Raw genomic sequence first — 24,480 nt, 5'->3', positions numbered from 1 at the left:
CGGTACCGTGAAAGGAGTTTAGTGGAAACTTCAAAGGGGCAACACTAATTCGCGAGACGTAATACGTAGCCCACATCAAATAGTCATGGCGGATCAACCGACGCCGCGGACAGGGGTTTTTCCCGGATTACTTTAAATTATTTATGAGTGACTCTGACCTCGTGTTACCGAGCAACTCGTTATTTGGCACGCCTTCTTCTCAGCTTTGGACGGATGCTCCTTGCGCGAACTGACTTTTAAACAGGAGGTTTATTGACGCCGAGAACACTTTTAAAGTGATCGGCCCGCATCTCGATTTACCGCCGCTTCGCACGATGCAATAGACTTTGGGGTTTGCCTTCCCAATTCGAAACGGGTTTTTACTATTTTGTATCAGTACATTTAGATGGAACGAAGAAAAATGTTCATTCTGATAGAGCAAGACTTTAAATCTAATATTGCGAATTTTCTTTCGAATTTATATCTATCTACAAATATAAACGAGCTATTCATCGAGAACATGAAATTTAAAATTAGTAATTTTATTTTATTTTATTAAAGCTGAAAATAATTTTAATTACACGCTCATCGATTGCGTTTGTAAATGAGTGCAGAAGGTAAATTTCTCTTTAGCTACACAGCTGTCAAAGATGACGATAAAAGCTCACTATAAATTTTTGATTATTTAATTATTAAAATTATGCTTTTCCAAAAAATATGCACCTGTATCAATATCGAAAATCCTATGCAATGCAACGTGCACTTTACGTCACACTTGCTCAAAATCACTCACTCAATCTGAAGTGTGATTTACTGTCATGTGTAATCCACTTCACGACAATCGAGCGTGAGAATAAAAGTTTGTATCTACCCTTCACGAATCATTAGCATCGCGTTACAGAGTTCCCGGGGAGCCGGCCGTCTAATAATTGTAATTGCTAAACAAATCGGCCCCGGTTCACTGTGAGCTACATAATTATTTGTGCTGATGCGAGCGAAGCGCGTGCCGCCGAATTGTGCGTGAAATTTCAATGTATTAAGTGTCTTTGTTAAGTGTTTTGTTTATTCATGATTTAGATAATCGTGGTTGCTAATCGTTTACCGTTTATGATTGAAGTTGTGTCATGATTATTATGTTACGTTACTTGATTAATAAATATACTAGGTATTCAGATTATGAATATTTAAATACATAGATCTTAATTACCGAAGTAGATACACCTATAAAACGTTATGCTATCTCGTATTTGTACTTATTTTGACGCTCACACTTAACTGAATATTCTATAATTAAAATGTCGTTTAATAAATAAAACATTTATAAAGATAATAAAATTCATAACACATTTAAACTGTCTGATTTATTTTATATTAGAAAATTAGAAATACGTTGATATCGCTAGACGGTGTGATTGGTGCGATTGACATTACCCCACTGCTGTAGTCTGCGTCTATGAATCTTTGATAAGGGATACTTTTAGAAGCACTACGTCTAGATGTAGCTAAATGAGTCATTTAACTCCACTGGGAGTGTTAAACTCTCACACTTGTTGACTATCATTGCATAAAATGCTTGTATTCAGGCTGTACGAACGAGGTTCATTAGTTATTAATCCTCAAGCTTTAACTGCGATGCAAAGTAACTGTTTAATTCGATAGTGCGTGACACGAGCGCACAACAAAGCGCTCGCCGACACAACACGACGCTACTAAAATAATCCATTACTATTATTACTCATCAACGTTCTCATTTTAGGGTTAACTGGCGACATCTCCTGATCCCCTGATACATCTGTGCCTCATGATATCAAGTGTCATAGAGATGTAAAAGCCGGCGTGGGGCCTTTGCGCACGATTAGGCGGATATAGCTCGCATACACTTGCATGCTACAGTACTCTGCTAATTTAATTACATACTTAATTATTTATCTGACGGCCTATGTGTCACGTTTCCGTAAAATCCTTGCACTCGTATCCTTTGTTATGTTGCCTTTGAATATGTTGACTCTTGTTTTGTTTATATGAAATTTATACGAAATGAGAACATACCTACCATAAAACTAAAATTATCACTATCTATGTTTTACGCTACTTAGGTACGTATGTTTAATTTATATAAGTCTATTTAGTAAATCGAAAACGCTCTTACCTAATCAAGCAACAACGAAAAATAATACTAAGTTACACCATTAACTATGTCTGCTTAGGCATATAGGTTAATACCGATTATTACGATGAAAGCAAGTATTTAAAGAAATATTGTTGTATGATAAAAAATATAAAAGCTCAAATATATTAAATAATCGAAGATTGATACAATTGTTAAAATGGAAAAATTTCCGAGCGATATAGCGGCTTAATGCACTCGATTGTTCGTACATTGTGGTTAGGGAGCCAGGTGCAAATTTGGTTAACTATTTCCTCTCAAGAGATAATTCGTCAGACGCATGAGAGTATAGTATTATAAAGCCTCGTGAACGTCAGCTGGCGCTCGGTTGGGGGGGTGAGCGGTTGTAGCCTCCCACGCACATAGGAAAAAAAATACATTCATTCATTCATTTCCTCTCAGCTAAAAATTTGTCAAATTGTAGCTAACCCAATATCTCAACGAAAAAAAATAGTCAGCTGGTTACAACATGGTGCATTATACGTCAGCTGGTGTCTTGAACATGAAAGTTAAATTTAAAGAAAAATTTATTTTCCGTTATTTCCTCTCAAACAAAAATTTACCTGATGATAGCTTATATGTAACTGTGGATAAATATATATGTCAGCTGGCTGTATCTTGGTGGAAAAACCGTCAGCTGATACGGGAGGCTACAACCGCTCTTCCCCCCAACCGAGCTCCAGCTGACGTTCACGAGGCTTTATAATACTATACTCTCATGCGTCTGACGAATTATCTCTTGAGAGGAACTTGGTCATAAAATCTGCTGCTGGCTCCCGGACCATTGTCCATTATTACTTGTTTTAATCAGTGCCGTACTCGCTTACCTCTTAATAACTTCGTGACTGCTTTAATACAATTATTTTTGTGTAATATTTTTGGATCGCCGTACATTGTTCTGACATATCACGATAACCGATACGATTGCCTACTTTGTTTTTAATTAACTTTTTTCACTGGCCGCAGGAAACTCGGTCAGTGAAATGTCAAAGAAAATGTGAACCTTAATTACGTATCTACTATTTCCTTGTTGCATCGAAAGCTTTGAAATAGCTTTTATAGTTTCTATTTTGACAGAAATCCAAAGCTTTCACTTTCTCTTAGTGTAACGGTTAAAAATATTTGCAAATAAACAAGTCAATAAACTTCAACATGTGACCTAAGTCTATTCTAAACCTCCGAACGTAAATTTAGAAATTCACGCTTTGTCGTATTTTTATCTCTTTTCCGTGTTTGTTACTAAGAGCTTTATTTCGCGCGACTTGTTCTTTTTCCCATTTTATAAATAAAAATTCACATTGCGAGCGTGTTACGCGAAAATGCTTTTAATTAGAGTTTATCGGATGAAAATTTTTCATATCAACTTATCACCTCTTTTATTTCGCTCACGGTTTTCATTTTTATTCGTTTTAATATTATTAACGTTCATGAAATTGATATTATTTTTGTAAAGAATCTTGACAGTTGATTTTTTCTGCCATACGTTTATTATTTTGAAGGTAATATCGAATATTGTGTACCTAAAATATCGTATTCACGGAGACGAAGGATGTGAAACGTGTAATAGGTGATACAATTTCCAATTACTGTAAAAAATAAGGTGTTAATAAATGTATAATAAAAACAATATGAAATAAAATTAAATGAATAAAATAACAACATCTTTGGCCAAAGATAAACGCAAGCACATTCGCAAGGCGGCATCCGAAACAGTACATGTCAATAATTTTAGGTTAATTCATAAATCATTTTCATACATTAGTTGTTTTCAATATGTAACTACTTACGTTGTGTCGTGGTGACCAAGAATTGCACATCAACGACGCATCTTCGAGTATGCGACTCTGTAAAGAAAATTTTCATTATACTATGATGAATTGTTCTTTCATGGATTGTACAACGTCAATGCGAGTGTTGAAGTCTCTGATGATTTTTTTTCAAATGATATATGAATGAATACGTGTAAAAACGTGTGTAGGTTCATGTAAAATTCGGTGTTTTGTGTTGGAAAAAGTCAAGTGTCTTTATAAAGTTTCAAGTCACAATAATTATACCTATAATGTAACTAAGAAATAAAGTTTTTTTTTGACAAGAAATGTATTTTGCTTTGAAAACCTTGTTAACTATTTGCTCTCGTAACCCACTTAGAAAAATGTAACCCTAATTACAAATCCTTCCACGATTTGAAAAAAGTCATAGTTTCTACCGAAAATATTCAAAGAGGGAAAAATAATGATGTACAGCGACGGTTGTTAGCACTTTCTTTATGTCGTAAACAAAGAGTGTAACAATTATATGTATGCAAACAGGGCTCGTCAGAAGTAGAGCGACCCCGCGGTGCCTAACATTTTAAACCTATCATCATAAAGAAAGTTTAGTCATATAGACTGACATTTAGGTCCGTAAATAAACGTAAAGTGGCGGTGGGTATAAAATTTAAATGTCTTGTATCGTTTCATCTTCGATAAGCACTGTAATTTTCTTCAAGTGAAGTCGACGATGGAATAGTACTCATTGTGTTTTCATACTCGGATATTCACCGTTTAAATTCAATATTGATACTAAATGCCGACTGCTCGCGTGGTACATGTAACATTTACTTGGAACTAATTCACTTCTATAAACGCAACTACTTACTGCAAATTATGCTCAGTCATTAGGTTTGATTTATTGGTAAATACATTTTATGATTATTTTTGTATCGCAGTATAATCCGATTTGTTTCATGTTTCATGAAAATTCTAAACCTCAATGCGACATGTACCAACGTCTTGTTCCGTAAGAAAAATATTAGATAAATGAAAATGTGTTTAACAATTTTTTTTTATATTTGTTCCAATACATATTTAAAAAAATGTTTTCAAAAATAAAGTCTCGCTTTGTGTGCTTTTCAAATTTACCAAAAATAACGACTCCCGCTTAATTACTCATTAGTTATATGTATAAATATTTTTATAGCAGATACATATAAACATACAGTATACGTTTATATAAGTTTTTGTTAAAAATTATATAATTAATATACCTTTTCAAGTGTACATTATAATAATTCCGTAAACAACGTACATAATTACACAATTTCAAAAACGTTGAAAATATAGGCGACCTGAGATGGCTCTGACATCTTCCGCACGACTCCACTCCTAGTCGTATTAATAATTAATTCTTAGCCCTTTGCCGCGCCTGTTAAATGGCGTGACTAAATAAGGGTGGGTCGGCCCTTTCCACCCACTACCCTGCGAGATCGCTCAAAACTTTTAATACTGAACGTTTGTTTTCGGATAATTTTGAGTGCTGCGACAATGCTGTCTTCCGTTAAGTATATTTCGGCGTTCGACGAAGTTAGCACCTACAGTGCTAATGGCGAAATGGGAAATGACAGTAATGGAAGTGTTGTATGGATATAAATATGTAATGTATGTATAATTGTATATGGCAATTTGTGCACTGTCTTACCGATTTTAAGAAGATGGGATTAGGGCTTAGTTTTACTAAATGAAATATTCAGGTTGGGTTTAATATTATTTCAAAGTGAAATAGACAAATTAATAACAAGATTTCTTGTGGTTGATTTCCCAATAAAAAAACTTGTTTAAAACTTAAAAGTGAAGCATTATTAATTAATGTTTGCTTTAATAATTGTAGCTCTTTATCTTAGTGTATCAGTAGATGATATACGTATTTAATATTGAAGGTTGCCTGGTAGAGATGGCTTAGAGCTATAGGGCGCTATTCTTAGGTATAATTCAATTTAATAAGAAAATATACGGCCGATTGTACATTAAAAAAATGATAATAATAGAACAAGACGGAAAAAGCGCAGTTCGTTCAATGAATAATAAAATGATTTAACATGATAATTTTCAAGTATTTCACGATACAAAGGGTAAGTACTCATTACCGTATCTAGGACAAAACCACCATTCATGTAATTCTCGTTACTATTTTATACCCAGTGATCGCAAATTGCAAGGCAAAACTTATACACAATTCTTTTAGAACTAGACCAGTTAAATGTCAGACGAAAGGACATAAACGAAACAATTTGAATACAGAATGGAGTATGATTATCTTCTAGACATTTATATTTTACATAATAAGATATATTTTATTATACAGCTCGATCTACTTTTGCAATTAAAACAGTTATGTGTTATTATCTTTACCTACATATGAAGACCTAAACAATTAGTTCGATAGTTAATTTACAATAGTTACGGCCAATTTTCATATCACACATGTATATTTTACATTCGGAAATTATCGCGACCACCTGAACCCCTTCACACGACATCGACACAAAAATGTTCGCTTAGAGCGGTAAGTACTCGCACTCAATTCCCACAATTACACGTACATAATCGCATCTCAAGTGCCGACGAACTCCGAACAATCTTGCTTAAATCATGAGAGAATGAGCCTTAAATTTGTCGGAGTTTTAAGGCTTTATGAGAGCGAGAGGGGAATAGACAATGATTAAAGTAAGAATGAGACGACTAGCCAAAGATTATGGTAATGACGATAAAAATACCCAATGAGGGTGGCGGTACTTAGAAGCAATTTAAAGATATTGTATTTAATGTTTCGAAGAGGAGTCGTTTGGGGGCGTCATCGGGGCTTAGGGGGATCGGAGGGGCCCTGTAAAAGACTCGAATGCGAGCTGGATTTTGTGAATTGATAATTGGGGTGCACTCTATCGACAGCCCTCAGTAAAGCCTTTTAGTACATTTAAAACACTTATGGGCACACTTGTTATTTCAGAACTGCTTTTATATTAACGTATTTAACGGGGAACTGTAATTATTTTTATTCTATATCTCTCGTTAATCTTTAATTGTCGCAATGTAGATAGAGCACGATTAAATTTGTTAAACAGACGATACATAACAAAGTAATTTACTTTCTTATATCATAAAAGCCATCGTATTATTGGTTAGACTTTAGCCTAATACTTTGTATTTACTTATAATAATTATTTTGAAAATAGTCAACGTTTTAACTTTACCAATTTTAAAGCCAACAGAGATCGGTAACTTGGAACGGAATTAAATATACATATAAGTAAAATACTATAAATCCAATTAAATGAAGTACTTTTTTATAATTTAACGAAATAATTTAACACTAGAAGCTGACAAGTGATCCAAATGTAAACAAAACAAAAAATAATTAACAAAAAGTTTTTGTTTTTTAAAAGACTTTAAAATAAGCTATCATTCTTATCATCAAATCAAAAAAATCATTATACCTGTTCATGTTATTATAATCCTAACAATAAAAATTATGATAGTGAATACTGGTTAGTACCTATTTAAATATACTTATTTTTTGTTAATTATAAATTATAATTACCATGTATTGTATAGGTACATTAAACTCTTAAGTAGAATTTACATATGATTAATTACTTATCTATTATATATAATATCCCTTTTTAAAATTTATTAAAAATATCTAATATGTTTCAGTTTTCCATCAACTAATTTGATATTCCGATTGGCTGTTTTAATCAGTTGAATTAGCATCACCGCCCAACGGACACTTCAAACAAACCCCATGTAACGCAAACATACAAAATTACTGTTTGTAATCATGATTTGAACAACTCTCTAACAGCAGTAATGAGCGAAGGCCTCCGAAAATTAAGCCGCCGCCTCCGCGCCGTAATTGATACGATCAAAAAATATGTACACGTTACTCTAAATATCCCTTAATGGAAGGTATAAAACCGAATAATACGCCACATTAGCTCGCGGCTGTAACAATAACCGTAAAACGTTAATTGTTATTGTCAATGGGTTCTAGGGAAGGCAAGATTTTAAGGTGCAGATGTAACCGCTTCCTTATTCACTTAAGCGAGACCAGAAATTAGCGGATATCCCTTAAGTAGCTTCTCCGGAACAACCACTAACAATAATAAAAGTCCATTAAGAGTGTGATCATAAACAAAGGGAGGGGGGAATAGGATACACTCGGAGCAAGAAGCTAGACGATTTTCCTTAAAGTGATCTTAAGGCACTTACTTCCTGCCACGACCGGAATGGTATATTACTTATTTAATATAAAATATATTTTATTAAAGGTTAATGAATAATTTTGATATTTTTTATACAGCTACTACTTTTTTAATAAGCGGATATACTATTCATCATATTGTAAGTGTTATGTTGTTAGTTATTGAAGAGTAGTATAAAAATCGTCTGCATTAATTATTTTGTAAACAATAAATTATATTTAGAAAATATGCGTAACAAGCGTTTTAAGAACTTTGTTTTAATGAAATAGGATTTCATAAAGTGGCTAACCTAACCTAACGAAAAACGACTCTACATAAAGACTCTACTGTATAAAATTGACAAAATTGTAATCAAAAATCATTTTAAATTTATCAAAAAGTAACATTAAACAAATTTAACTTTACACTATATTAATTATTTACGTTGTTGCTTATAAAACATCATCCGTTAAATAACTTAAAAAGTATTACAAGTTTAAAACCAACACACTGTCATGTGAAAAATAGTTCCAGTGTGTGCCTCCGAAGAACATAGCAAGAGAGCTCACGAAAGAGTGATTAGGGGCAACCGGCAAAGCGCTCCACGAATTTCAGCGCAACGGGGCGGGCCTGATCAATATAGGGCGGGGTCTCAGATTTGACGCTGCGTACCAGAGTGCGCTCTACGCCAGTCTAATTGATTGACACAGACGGACTGACAGCCAGACGCACAACGTTTTGGCGGCTTTTTATTGTGCCCTTTGAGGGACAGGGGCCACTGGTCAAATGTAATGGTGATTCATTTTATACAATTATTGTCTTTCGATACGCCAATTTGATTTTATATTTGAAACGGATGGAACGGAATTATTCATTTTGGTTTTGGTATAACTACGTTTTTAATATATTTTATTTAGGGTTTGGTTTGGTATTTGGGTTTATGTTTCGCTGCTCTATTTTCTCAGATAGGTACTTTTTAGATTTTTTTTATTAACTGTTCAATAAATCGTTGAAATCTTTTTCAAAACATGGTATATCTACCTATCAACACAATAAAAGTAAACTTCAAACAATCCATAAGTTATAACAACAAGAAACGCTTTCACAAATTGTAAATAAAAAAGATTGAAATTTTGTAATCACAATAATGAGTTCAAGTGAAAATAATTTCCGCTTGCACGACACAGTACACAGATTACACGTAACAGTAAAATCATAACAGATGCACCGCTATAATACAATACTCATAAAAACATTAGGGGTTGAAGTAATGACGCCGATAATTATCTAACTACCCGCAATACACTTGACATGTTTGTGAATGAGCGCCGGAAGCCGGGGTGAATCCCGCGGTCACGTGACCCACCGGCCGCCATCTTGCTTAACTATAAACTTCCGTTCCGGTGTACGTAATTTTATTCAGCGATAACCAACCTTTGGAAAATTTATATACATTATTAATAATGCAATACAACTTACATAAATTAATTTGAAATTGCTTTATTGAACCTTTGATTCTATCGCATTATATTATCATTAAATTCATTGAAATTAAATACATATTGTACCAAAAATTTTACTCAGATTTAGGAGCGCTGTGTCTGCGCTTGTCAATTTAACCACATAAACCAAATTGCAACCCAGATAGACTTTCACTCTCAATCGAACAATCCGCATCTGCAGAATAATAAAAGTGGGTTTAAGGCAAATCTCACCGAATCGAGCCCCGACATTTATGAAAAGAAGATATTTGAGCGAGAGAAAAAATAAATGCACCTAAGCTTACGATCGGGAAAACCTCAGCACGTTTTATCAAAGAAAATACGGTACTTTACCAGATGTCGTGTAAGTTTTTCTTGACTATACAAACTTGGTATTCGGTGGTGAAAATAAAAGCTGCTTCTAATTGTATCGAGTTAAGGTTGAAATTGCCGCGTCCCCAAAATTTAACGCCTACAAATTTAGCAGGATAAGCTGATGTAGGGGACGTCAGTAAGGTTGCTGTCACCGACTATCAATATCTGTTGTAAAGTGACGTATAGGGTAGCAGAGGCCTTCTCAAATCGATAAATTGTATTCGGGTCCTACTTAAGAAAGTTCCGACGAGTTTATTGGCTTTATTGACATACTGTCGTTTGAAGTTTACTCTCCGACGATCGAGAATTCGCGGTTCGAAATTAGGATGAATAAGATATTATCAGTTAACTTATTACGTAATTTATTTATTGTGTACAAACTTCATAAATACTTCGGCTCTCTACATATTTAGATTTTTATTTATTCAATTCTGAAATCATAAACGACTCTGACTTATGATTTTCTAAGCTACAAAAAAAATATATTTGACAACATTTTTACCGTGATTGATATAAATCTTTTTTTTAAATAGTGTACTACACCAATGTTGGTGACAACTGTCAGAGACTGGTGAAATCGCGTGCCTTACACCGGAAGCAGTGTCCCCAAACACCGAGCGAGTGCCCACAGAAGCACGTGCGTCTAATTACAACCACTCAATGAGTTTTAATCGCACCTTCGCATCCACAAGTGCCGAGGGCTGGATAAGTGCATTAAAATTATTCAATATTTTATCACAAACACAATCTGTGCTTTGCGAAATGATTTAGATGTGTATTTTATTATACTTGTCGTCATTTTTGTGCTGATATATCATCGTTGATAGGAGACTAACTGTCTATAAAATGATAATATAACTCTTATGTTTATAAAAATATCAGCGAATACACTTCAAAGTTTATAACGATTTATACGTAAGTAAAGTCCCATAGAGGTTCAATGAGGGTTCAATCTTTAAGAATAATTAAATAGCATGGTTCACTAACCGACGCGCCGTGATTTGAACAAATGCATACAAACTTAATGCAATGATAGCTCTACGTATCATGTCATTACTGTTATTATACGAGCAGCGTTTCAATTACACAGTAATTAAGTATACTAGATTACAGGCCGCTTAATACCAGCAAATCGAAGGACTAATATTGAAATTTACTTTGATAATTTTCAAGCTTCTGATTTTATTAAAAATAACCTATTCTAGCTTCATTTTTAACGTGTTTATTTTAACATTTATTATTGTTCTAATTTTAAGTAATCGACGATATAATTTTCGGATTTTAGAAGACAAACATTACATAAAATATGCGGTTATATTTACAAAGGAAGTCTTAAGATGTTGTTCATAAGGTTTCTTTTCGTATGATCTCTGTATTGAAGGGTTGACGATCGACATAAGGAAAAGCCTGTAACCCCTGAAAGTACATAGCCAGAGGGTGGAGATATAAAGGTTCTATTTTACTCAGCGCTGCTATAATCGATGCAGCTTAAAACTTTGTGTCTACTTTAAACATTTTCTATCTTGTCTCAGATAATAATTAATATATTTACTTTAAATATATTATAAGTTGAAAGTAGGTACGAGAAATACATGTAGGTAGTGTAGGATTAGTAATCTTCCAAGAAGATATCTTCGACCAAGTTAGTATACGGTGAAGTCTCAGTTTATTACGTTCCAATTTGTAATTGCTCGCAGCTTCCGTTAAAATACGAATATATTTTTTGTTAATTAATTGAACGCATTATGTATTAATTATCTGGCCTAGAATTTTCCACGTGTCTTTTTATCCACAACCGACGTTTCAACGTTCATAATGCTTTAACATAAATACAAACAAAACTAAAAAGACTATAAACAATAATTAGGTACATATTTTTATGTATTATATTATTCACTATTTTCTTCGTTCACGCTCGCAGCGTATTATTGAATGTTATTTGAAAAAATATTACGAATTAAAGCTGTAACAAGGCCTTTTATGCTCCACTTATTGATATCACAACATTACATAGTAAAATGTCGAAAGTCTTATAAAACTGTAACGAATAAAGCACAAACTAGCAAACACAGTTGTGATATCACATGTCGGCGTGTTCGTAACAGGAGTAATTAATTATAATTAGTAATGCACATGTATCTAGTAAACGTTTTCCTAGCTAAGACTACGTGACCGCCCGTGAGAACCAGCATGTGGCACCGGGACAAGTAAAACAACGACAATAATAACCTAAAATGACACCGCCAATTTACTACAACCACGGCATGAATCGATACTCCTAGTAAACTCAAAAGGGTTGCTTTTTATTGCACAAATATGTTTTCAAATACATTTGTTGAGCTGTCGAAATATGAACATAATGAATAACAATTCATTTGTATGAATCAGAAATACCTAATTTTTTTATTATTCGTTAAAAAATAGATCATAATTGGACTTTTTTTAAATATATTCTACTTTGTAGCTTCAAATAGTCACGATAAAATAAAAGTGTAAAATTACTGAGATTACTAAAAAATTCACCATTAAATCACAAAGAAATATTACAAAACTACAACTTTGAAATCGTCTTCTATTAAGTGTGCCTATCATTACCGTTGAGCTGAAGTCTATGCTATAATTTACAAACATTCCCTGTCTGCGAGTTATCGATACAGATATGAAACGGCCTGTAATCGAATCGATCGTTTCTTGAAAGCGAGCCGGCTGACAGATTATGAGCTCCCACGGGCTACTCGTAAAAATGATAGCACGCGTAAATTTAACCGTAAAATGTAGATATGATAATATGCAACCGAACCACACCGGCGTGATTCCCGCGTTCTGAAATATTCTCTACGGTTTCATATTTATTATCATATTTGATTTCGTCGGTAGAGAGTGAAGTGTAAAAGATTTTTATTAAAAAAAAGATGTTGCCCTCTGTAAATTGATTCAACATTTACGATTTTAAATTGTATAACTATTTTAGCTTTTACAGCCTACAATATGTACCGCGTAGCGCAGCGTAATACCCAAGAGAGTAGGTGAGTATCTATCGCAAGTAGGTACATGGAACCTTGTTACAGCGCGTAACAATAGAAGCAGAACCCGTATTCATAGCATAGTGCATATTTCTCCCGTGGGCACCAAGTTAATTTCAAGTTTACGAAGCAGCGCCGTCGCGCTCTCAGTTATTAAAATACCAGAGTCTTGAAGCTTAACAGGTTTTGGGAACTACTCTATAGAGGAAAAGTTTAAGTCTCAAATTACGAGTCGCCATAACATGATCTTGATGATACCTTAAATTTACTTTTAAGCTTTTGGCATTCACTTTAATGTTTCTATTATGTTTTTACGTATGTTTATTATCCACTTTAAAACACATTTATTTGCTCGTATGGTTCTATATTATTCAAGTTATTTGTAATTTAAAAACCTCAATATAGCTTAAAGAAAATAATTATGTTCAGTTTTTAAGGTAAAGTTGTAAATGAACGGAATATACCTAGGTGTCAAGAAAAATAAGGAAAAACTCATTGATTCGTTCCAATTTCATAGCTCATGTCATGCATATCCCCTTTGTTCACAAGAGTTAAAATAATATGTAATAATATTAAAATAAAATATGAAATAAATATTACATTAAAATAAAAGTTAAATCAACAACTACTTGATCGCACAATCGGATATGCAATCATAAACCAAAATACTATAGAAACGCGATTTAAATCACGGAATAAACCCAGTGAAATATTAATAATTTAGTAAAACCGCCAGTTACTGGTACAGTCGGCCGCCACTCCGACAAGCTTGCTTCACTGAGACTGCCTAATGAACTATCTATTGGACAACTGAACACCGCTGAACGTATGAGAGTGTTTCGGAAACTCTTACAACGTATTGTTATTTAAATAATCAAATTCATACATCAAATTTGATCTAACTTTGATGTTGTTTAAAGAACAGGGTGAAAGTCAACGTTAAATCTTTTATTTTAATTACCATGTTACTTATTTTATAGGTTTATTAGGGGGTTGTACCTACATTAAGTAAGAGTAAAGGCAGAACTCAACATAATATTTAGTTTCAAGTCTATACTTGATTATGCACTTAGGAATTTGATGAAAGTAGGTATTTTCGTTTGTTTGTTTTGTTTATAGATAAGATTTAAAAGTTTACAAATACCTCTTATTTTTTATGATTAATAACTCAAAATGAAGCGCAAATCCTCGACACAATTAAAGCAGGTATTACTAGAGCAGGCTCCAAGGAGATGTTCGTTTGCAAAAATAGCGGACCTAAATCTGACTTCTGATATATATTGTATAGGTCCCAGACATCCTATAGACAGATGTTGCCAACCAGTTTTGTGGTCCCCCTGCCCGCACCCCGGTAATTAAATATGGCATACAAAGAAAAAAATAAAAATTTCCAAAACATGCCGTGTGGGGTATCAAATGAAAGAGCTTATTGAGTAGATCACGAATATATAGCATACTATATACATTTCTTACACTTTCTCTAAGATTTTTTAGAAAATTTACGAAAATGGTCCATTTTTGAGTTAACTTTAAACCACTATAGATTGAAAACTCATGAATATATTTTTTAAATTATTATTTTAAATAATTAACAATAGTCCATTGTTTATGATTCAATAGTTCGTAATATAATATAAGTGAGCTATGTGGTGGATTTGATGAAAATAACTATATACTATATGAACTTGAAAATATACTCGCCATCTTTGAATGCTCCCCCCACTCCCCCATGCAACTATTTCACTGTACGAAATATTGAATCGTAAACAATGGACTATTGTTAATTATTTAAAATAATAATTTAAAAAATATATTCATGAGTTTTCAATCTATAGTGGTTTAAAGTTAACTCAAAAATGGACCATTTTCGTAAATTTTCTAAAAAATCTTAGAGAAAGTGAGAGAAGAAAGAGAAAGGCCCAGGGCCTTTAGACAAACGTACCTAACGCCATGGAATAGAAACTGCTAACGCTAATTATTGACATAAGCTCATGAGATTTTGGTAATCGTTCGTTCACACTACCAAAGACGACGACGACCACGACCAAAATTACAATCTTGCCGAAATTTGTTCAAAATCAAAATTAAAATCTCCCGTCATTCTAGTAGTCGGAAATAAAAAATTTCGATCTCAATTAATAAAAAAAAAATAGGTTTTTTTGCGATTTTCGCCGAGACGGTAAGTTTATCTTACAATCACCTGAACCAAAATTGTAGATCATCTAATTATCTATAAAAAAGGTTAAATATATTTTTTTCTAGGAGCCACCGTTTCTATGAAAAACCTGTTTGTTTATCCATTGATCTCAAAGATTTTTTACAAAACACCAATACGACAGGAAATTCTTAAATTTCATTTTTAATTGTGTTTTGCACAATTTTATTTAATTGCGACTGGATGAAAATTTTTTTCGTGGTCGTCTTTGTCGTTGGTAGGGTGACCGAATCCTTAGGCAAAACATCATACGCTTATGTCAATTTCTATCGATAGCGTATTCTATTCCTTGGCGTTTTGACGTTCGTCTCGGTCTGCAGGTAAGATATAAAAAAATTGCTCAAGAGACATCTAGAAATAAAAGGGGTTTCTAAAAATATCTTCATTCATTTCATAATGATGGCAAAAATTATAAAAATCTGACGTGTTTACCGCTTAACAAAGGCATGCTTCCAAAGTAAAACAGAATTTTATTTAGTTTATACCTACTAGCTTTCCGCCCGCGGCTTCGCCCGCGTTTTCAAAGAAAAACCTGTTCCCGTAGGATTTCCGGGATAAAACCTATCCTATGTCCTTTCTCGGGTATCAAAATATCTCTATACCAAATTTCATGCAAATTGGTTCAGTAGTTAAGGCGTGATTGAGTAACAGACAGACAGACAGAGTTACTTTCGCATTTATAATATTAGTATGGATTAGTTTTATAAAATTAATAATATAAAAAATATAATATAGAAGCATTAACCAAGAAAGTGTAATGATAAGCGCCACACAATAATATGTAAGGCAAACCAAACACTGAGCGTATTTCCATACTATCGTCTAGTAGGTACCGTACAATACGGCTAGTTGCTGAATATTTAACCTGTAGTTAGCGACACATTCCGAGTTAACTCGTGGTGCAGTTAACTCATAATTGAGTGTGTAACGTTAACCGAATTGTTAGTTTGCGCCGCACATCACCTTGTTTTCTTTTTAATAAGAAACACTTATTACTCAGTTAACGTGAGACCCATTAATCGCAATATATCGTGAGCCGACTGAAACGTGTACTTTGTGTGTTTATTTTAAGAAATGTGACGCACATGCATTTTTGTATAATGTATGATGTTTTCTTGTGGCCATATATCGTAACGTTTATTGTGTGTTATTTTAGAATTGGATGCTAAATAAGATATGCAAGTACAGATCTTACACTGCGACGTCTGAATGTTCCTGTCATCCAATGGTCAGTTGTATGCATAATGTACAATGCGGGCTAAACGTCCTCCTTACACGACAATCCGTACACGGGAAGAGCGATTGTATGCAACTTGTATACAAACAGAATGTCAGCCCCTTTCTGAATTCTAAACTGTGGTGCAATTTCTTAAAATAGCATTAATAATGTATGTCCTGCTTTTTAGTGTACCTAGTTTTTAGTAAGTGTAAGTACATTTTTATGGCATTAATATAATACCCTTCAGTTATAAGAACTAATGAATGAATTCATGTTATAAGAAATAATTTGTTTTTTGCTATTCTTTCACGTTGATTTAATGCCTTAAGAGTATATTACATTAATTTAATTTTTCAGAGTATGTAACGTGCAATGCAAGAGATAGAGATTTTTGTTCTATCAACATTTTGTGAGTTTAAAAAAAATATTAGATGTCAAAATCACTCATTATAAATTTATACTGTTGATAAACTAGGTACTGCTGCTACAGAAACTGAGATAACCGCTAAAAAATTTAGTAGTAGTCGGACGCAATAATAAAATAAAATAAAAAAGTTTTTAAAATCGAATTAAAGCGATGTATTATCGCTATATGTATAGTAAGCTTGCTAATATGTATAGTATTATCTGATGACTCTATGTAGCGACTTTATCTATCAATATTTCAGAGAAAATTCGAATGAAATATACATTTAAAGAGCAGAATATTTTTTTTGTTTTATTATTTATTAACGCAATTGATTTGCATATTATGATCAAACGATTCAATAGATGCATTTTCTTTTTTATTATTATTATCATTCCTCCTTTATGAACGTAGACGTTGCTATATAAGTCGAATAACAATCGTCGGTGGCCTCTCACCCTCGTCTATGTTTTGTTTGCAGTCGGTCATGAGAGGCATCGTCCGTCCTTGCTCCTCGCGAACAATTCTCCATACGTCTGTCTCACTGTACGGTGTGCTTCTCGCCTCCATGAATAAAATAAGATAGCACCGGCTCGCTCTACCTGTCTCACTCCCTATTGCAAAATACACTACGTGCTAAAACGAGATAGGTGTAGATCCGAAGCAGAAATGCAATAAAACCTTGCGCCTATACGTGAGATTTGCCGCTATGTAGAGTATAGCTTTCGAGCTATACTACGAAACCATGTTTTGTTTTATTTGTTTAACAGACGGTTCGCGTACGTGTTAATTTCCGCTTAATTTTGGATAATGACGTTAGTTATTTGATTTGCCTTCCGTGGTAAAAATTCTGCGGTGGCGTTTATTTTTATTAGTGTTTATTTTATAAATTATTTTATGTTTGTTAAAATGGAAAAGATATAAACAGAGGCGGTTTGGAGAAATATTGTTTTATATTTATATAGTTTTCCGATCACTAATGGGGAATCAATTTCGCGTTCATAGTTCATTAAAACGGTTCTGTCACGCCAATAGGCGGTTAAACATCGCTTACAGTTGTTGGTTAATGGCCTTTTGTACCTGCGCTTGTCGTCTGCAAGGCGTCTTTTATTGTAAACTAAACGGACATAATAAATAGCACGATTAAACACCCGTGGAGACGATATACTCGTAATTCTTTAATGTGTGGAAGAAGTAGGAACTTACATTTTAACGTTATTCGTTTGTTTTATAAGTCAGCTGTAACTTTAATTAAATGTAGGTATTTAGGTTTTATAATGAAAATAAGGTTAAGACGATTATAAGAAGATTTTAATACCTACTGCTTAATAATGTGGTTTACATTGTTTTGTTGATTTATTATGGATATTGATCGCGAATTAAATATTTAGCAGAAGAAGAAAGATAGAAGTCTACAATAGAACATAATTTACTTTTTTTGTTGGAGAACTAGAAATTCGATTTTTATTCGGGAGTCAAGCTTGCTTCGGCACAAATTGGGCCAGCTTGCACCGGAAAAGCTACAACACCCTCACAGAAGATTGGCATTAAGTAGTTGCACGCGAATACGTACTACTATATTTTTTGTTCTTCTATTATTATGATTGGAGTAGGTCACGTATACTTTTTCTCAATAATCCAGCCCAATCCTTTATTCCCACCATCATTCCTTTATTTTTCCCAATTAGCTATCCAAAATACTGGCAGCAAATTTTCACTTTGCGGATACATTTCCAGCATCCCACCATCCCATCCCACCATCTCGGATGCCCACGGTGGCATAAAAATATAGTTATGTATTGATAAATGATAGTCAGGAGTTATAAGAAAAGTCATGTCAAAAGATTTCAAGAAAATTGTACTAACAAAAATGAAAAGTATAATTTTTACTAATTCGAAGAAACATTTGATTTAACTAGTTCCACATAAAAGACTTCATTATAGGTGGAACTTTAACTACGTATTTACCATCTAAAAGTGACGTAAATTGTCTTTATAAGCTAACCCCTGAACATTTACATATTATAGACAATGGAAATTAGACTCAGTAATAATTGCGGATCGCGACGTTAATCGACGTATTCTAGACTACATAAATACAATACCTACACGACATAATACCCTATAATAGCTCCTTTTTTCGTTCTATATCAACGTATGTGGAATGAAATTACATTCAAGTATATTTTCTGTGTTTAAGTCACTTTACGTAAACTATTTCTGGTACCTATTTCGTGAGGCTTAAGGCGTGTGTCTAATTGGGGGTTTTTCTTTACAAGAGTGGTTTGTTTTCGTCGTATGTCTAGAATAGGTACTATTGATTTATTTTGAGCGTTTTCTAAGGCATATTAAATATACAAATGTGTATCTTTAGTTCTACGATGATGTCTGTACCTATTGTCTTATGGACTTTAAATGAGTTTCAAGAATATAGATCATAAAATTCATTTTGAATAGAACAGGCGTATGAATGTAATAAACAACGATTGAAAAGCAGAATTTGAAAAACTCTAAATTTTGGTTAATTATTTTAGAATGTCAAGGTAAATGTGTATAATTAATTTTCGACGAAATTTACACAATGACTTAGTAAGCCATAATAACAATTTCATCCTATCTAAATCAATTAACCTTTTTAACTCTTGTACTTAACTTTGTAAAATTTTCAGACGAATAGAAAAAGTTTCAAGATGTAAGAATTTGTAATACGAACGCAAAATAAATTTTAAAACTCATATTTTCATTTGTTCATTTAACAAAGGTAAAAGAACCTTAGATACATTATATGTATCATTATTATGGGCCTCCTATGTTCTATATATTTTGTAATATCTTCAAAAAACTCTTTTTAGACAGGCAAGTAAAATATACTTGATGCTTTTGAAATTATTATAATAAATATAAGAAATATTAGTTATCTATCTATAAATTATTCATGTATTTGAAAATAAGTGTAAAACGAGAATTGAAGAAATATGTTCTTTTAATTACATGTATGTATCTTATATGTATTACTACAAGTAGGTAACTACCTAAAATCAATAATTTACACTTATTACAGACACTTTTTGCTCGAAATTTCGTTAACCTTTAGTTATTTACCTTTAGTCGAGGTAATTTTTACTCTTTCCAATGTTGAATCAAGTTTATATTTTGTTTAAATTCTCGGTTTCATAATGTATTGGTACCTACTAACATACTAAAGTAAAATGTTACTAGCAAATTGCGTTACAACGAGAATCGAATTCCCAGTCTTCACTTTCAGTTTTTATAAGCACATTTTGTCAGTCAGACATATGAAGGAAAACACAGATAGAGCGGTATATTGAAATATTATTATCCGTATTATGTAATTTTATTATATTTTGTATTTTATTCACAATTATAATTTATATTTTACTTTATAAAATTTATTCCATAAAAATTTTATATTCATCGTTTCGTTTTCACTGTTTATTTTAACGGTTTATTCAATTGTTTCATATCTAAACCTGCGTTCAAAAAATATACATCATAATTTAAATCTGGTTTCAACTTACAAAGTAATTATTTATACAATCACAACAATTGAAAGCAAAGTTAGCGTAACAATTTAATTGATTTTTATTGTAATATTTATATGTATAAGCTATTAGCGATCAACTGTATTTGTTCGTATAAACCAATACCATTTACGACTAAAAAACTCTCATAATCTTTGACTTACGGAAAATATTAAAATGCAAACTGGATATTACTTTTTGTTAGAGTAAGTTATCTTAATCACTATTTAATTATGAACTTATGAAGTGGATTTAAAACAAAGATGAAGGATAATCTTAATTAAATACCAATTATAAAAGCATACTGAAATTTTCTTCGGATTATGACAAATAGAATTAATCCCTTTTTTATTCCAATAATCTTTGCGTCTCAGTGATAGTTAAAATACTTCATAATCTACGTAAATGAAACAATAAAATAAATGTCCCGTGATATCTCAAGAGCCTTTACAAAGAATAAACATTTAATGTATTGCGTATTAAATTTATGGATAACATTCAATGAATAATAAAATACTTATACGATAATATGAATAAAACTTATCTAGTTTTATAAAATAAGAAATATTTAACTAAATAGATTTATTATATTTGTTAAGAATTATCTCATTGTAGGTACCTAACTAAAATAATTATTAGAAATACGAATTTGATAAATATTTTTGGCTTTTTGATAACAAATTGAAATAATTTATTGATATAATTTAATCAGACGCAAATACAAGCACGCAAATGTGCTATTTTCTGGCAAAAATTGAGTGTGAAGAAATTATAATAACCTGTGAAATGAGAAAAAAATCTTAATAATAATGATGCGATATTTCTTCTAGATGTAAGAATTAAGTAGAAGCTTATAATATATCCGATGTGATATACGTAAAAAATGATTAAATCCTTCTTTTTGTAACATTGTGAAACATTTTGAAAATTATTAAAGTTATTCTATCTCAACTTTAATACAATAACACAAATGTCCATCCATGTTTTTTTAAGTAATTTCCCACATATGTAATTAGGAAAATAAATAATAAATTTATAATATAAATTGAAATTATTTGACATTTTTATAATGTAAGCCTTAATGTAAGCGCATGTAAGCATTCTTTTAGAACAAGAATTATGTTGGCTTTTATTTTCTTTTATAACTTCTAAGGACAAGTTTTTTAAAGAATGAAAGTTTGCGAAAGAAAACCTGATTGATGCAATTTCCTTCATCAGCCTCGACGGACGGCGAGTAATATAAAAAGTATATATAGGTACCCACATAAATATTTCTCGAAATTATTACCTAAAAACTAATAAAACTAAAACCTAATAAATTATATACTAAAACCTTCCCCTTGAATAACTCTATCTATTAAAAAAACCGCATCAAAATCCGTTGCGTAGTTTTTAAAGATTAAGCCATACATAGGGACAAAGAAAGCGACTTTGCTTTATACTATGTAGTGATAAGTAACTAAATGGTAATTCAGAAAATAATAAGTTCAAACCCAAAGTTTTGTTCCTCAACTAAAATTTTAAGAGTTCGTTAAAATTTAAGTACAAAATATAATATTTTATAATACAATGAGACTTTATACAGATATGTTTAGTGTACTTTAACGTTTTAAGTAGCAATCAAAACAGGAAGCATGTTCACGTTAATATTTAATGACTCTACTTTATACACTTTGTCATCGTTGAAAAATCTGCTTAAAGAGATAATGTTAGAAGCTATTAAAATTTAAAAATAATTATTATTATATAACGAAATATGAAATACGGTTAAGCTAGTTTTTTATTTTATTTTTGAATTTTTACACCAATTTTTTTATCCTATAACAGTATAACTTGAATTTCAACTGAAATATTTTAATTGTATCATTATGTGTGTGTGTGTGTGTGTGTGTGTGTGTGTGTGTGTGTAATTGTGGTGAAATGTAGAAAAAAGGACACAGTTATTAATAATAAAAATCTGAAATACATAACTTTAAATAAACATAATAATAAATACGTTGTCTTGCAGAACCAGAGTCAATCACGAGTTTTCCAACATCACCTAAAAAGAAATTTATTAATATCATACAAATAACTGAATGCATAACTTTCAGTGTTTTTTAAGCTGTAAAATACTGTATTGAATATTTATTTTCTTACTTTCAAATATCCGTGATTTTTATGCTTTTATATTTGTATATTTTAATGCTGTGTGAGTGACAAAAGATTATTAGTTCCCGAATTTTTAAGACAATTTTTAACGATTATAACTTCATTTTATTTGATTATATTTGTCCATAACTAAATTAATTGATAATTCTGTAGACCCGCTACGCATCAGATGTGTAGACTTCCAATGGCTACGCTTGTAGACGCATCTACGAGCGTAGACATCAGCAATCTATTCTGCACATTATTCAAATCCGTAGCTGTAAAGTTTAAACTTTAAATTATTTATTCAAGCTTTTGCCCTACATTATATTTTGTTTAAATTAAATACATATTTCATCCGTGAAAATTTATTGGGACAATTTATTTTAACCCGAATGTTACTTTTATACACTTTTAAAACGACAGTATATTTCCAGTTTCAATATTTATTTACATTTAGATAATTTAATGCAAAAAACAATATCCAGCTTTTTAAACGCTGCAAAACAATTTATCAACATACGTATCAAGTCTGGAATATTATATATTAGTATTTCCTTCAGAGGTGAAGAAAGTAATTTAACTCAATAAGAGCGACGGCCGACGGGATTTAACGGCGGGTTCTCCGCCGCCGTCGGCCGACCAAGTTATACCAATTTAAATTTAAAAATTTTCAAAACGATAAGCCTGCTATATAAATGCATGAATTGCATTGCATTAATTAAACTATTTAATAATAATTTAAAAACATTTTTTTAAGAAAATAATTTAAGAATAATTTTGTATAGATTCATTATATGCGGTTTAATAAATAATATTTTCATTTTGATGTCCTATTAAAATAATATTGACGTAATTTAAATTTATATTTATTTTAATGCCATTTCAATTTAATATTTTATTGTAATTTTTCCAAACAACAATATTCTTTTACTTTTATAATAACTATTAAACTTTGAAAATTATGCAATCAGAAATTAATAATTCGCATCACAAGGCACGAGGTAAATGGAGCTCCAAAAAGTCGCATAAGCAGCAAGCATACATTAGACATAAACGCACAGCGAATAACCTGAAAAGGAAGGAATTAGTTTGTGTATTTGTAATGTGTTTAAAAATTGTTTATGTCAACTCCTGTCGGAGCTGAACCTAAGTGTCAATGTATGGAGTATTTGGACGATCTATCGATGCGGGAAGGTAGTGGAAGAGAAGCAGAATGGACTCACCGAGGGGTTGGGGACGCAGCGGCGCGGGTCGGTGCTGCGGTACGTGGGACTGTACCGACCCGGGAAGCAGCCCGGGGGCGCCATGAGACCCCCGCCGGACTTCATCTTCTCCGGCGAGTACATGGCACATGACCCCCACGGGTCGTCCTCCAACTTCAGCACCTTGGAAGGTGAGTGATACTGCCGGTCGAAAATTTTGGCGACTTTCTCGTACTTTGGGGTTGAAAACGGCGACGCGTCGCCACGACCGCTCTATTCGCCGGGTGATAACCGACTGAGTCGGGTGCCGCATGACGTCACGAGCCACGCCCTCGCCCCTCCACGAGCCCTCCTCCGGCAACACGTCGTCCCTCTCACGCATGTTTACGTCGCCGCCGGCGGCTTCACGATTAACTGAATTATTTAATTGGTCCATTCACTTCTCGTGTCTGTTACCTTTTCACGCTTCTAACTCGGAAAGATTGACGGATCACCCGTGAAGCGATTGGCACAGCCCTTCATTATGCTTATTAGATATCAGACGGACGCCGGCCGTCATATACGCTCGACACGATATTGTCGTGCCGGTGGTCATTTGGCAGCGGCATCTCAGGTTTACAGAGACAAACAGAAGTATGACTATTAAAGTTTTCATATCGCCTATGTTACCATTTATATAAAAATAAAGGATATTAAATTTTACGCCTTTAAGAAAAAGAAAATAGTTAATTTATTTATTCCAT

The 24,480-nt window shown here is 32.6% G+C and overlaps 1 protein-coding gene across 2 annotated transcripts in view; it reads right to left on the bottom strand.

The window, feature by feature from the left end:
• Positions 1-23,900, bottom strand: part of acj6 (abnormal chemosensory protein 6) — a 29,915-nt gene extending 6,015 nt beyond the window's left edge. For both annotated transcript variants that reach the window (XM_089699197.1, XM_089699203.1), the window contains exons 1-2: positions 23,759-23,900; positions 3,934-3,990 (exon numbers count right to left, since the gene is read on the bottom strand). In XM_089699197.1, coding sequence (XP_089555323.1) covers positions 3,934-3,990; positions 23,759-23,881 — 180 coding nt within the window. In that variant the 5' untranslated portion in view covers positions 23,882-23,900. The remainder of the gene's footprint in view (positions 1-3,933; positions 3,991-23,758) is intronic.
• Positions 23,901-24,480: the final 580 nt, after the last annotated feature.

The sequence above is a fragment of the Colias philodice genome, chromosome 1 (genome assembly GCF_061535455.1).
Source record: "Colias philodice isolate Cphi_HAF_F1 chromosome 1, ilColPhil1 Martin Lab GWU primary, whole genome shotgun sequence".
Taxonomy (NCBI): Eukaryota; Metazoa; Arthropoda; class Insecta; order Lepidoptera; family Pieridae; genus Colias; species Colias philodice.
This window is presented reverse-complemented; position numbering and strand designations above follow the sequence as displayed.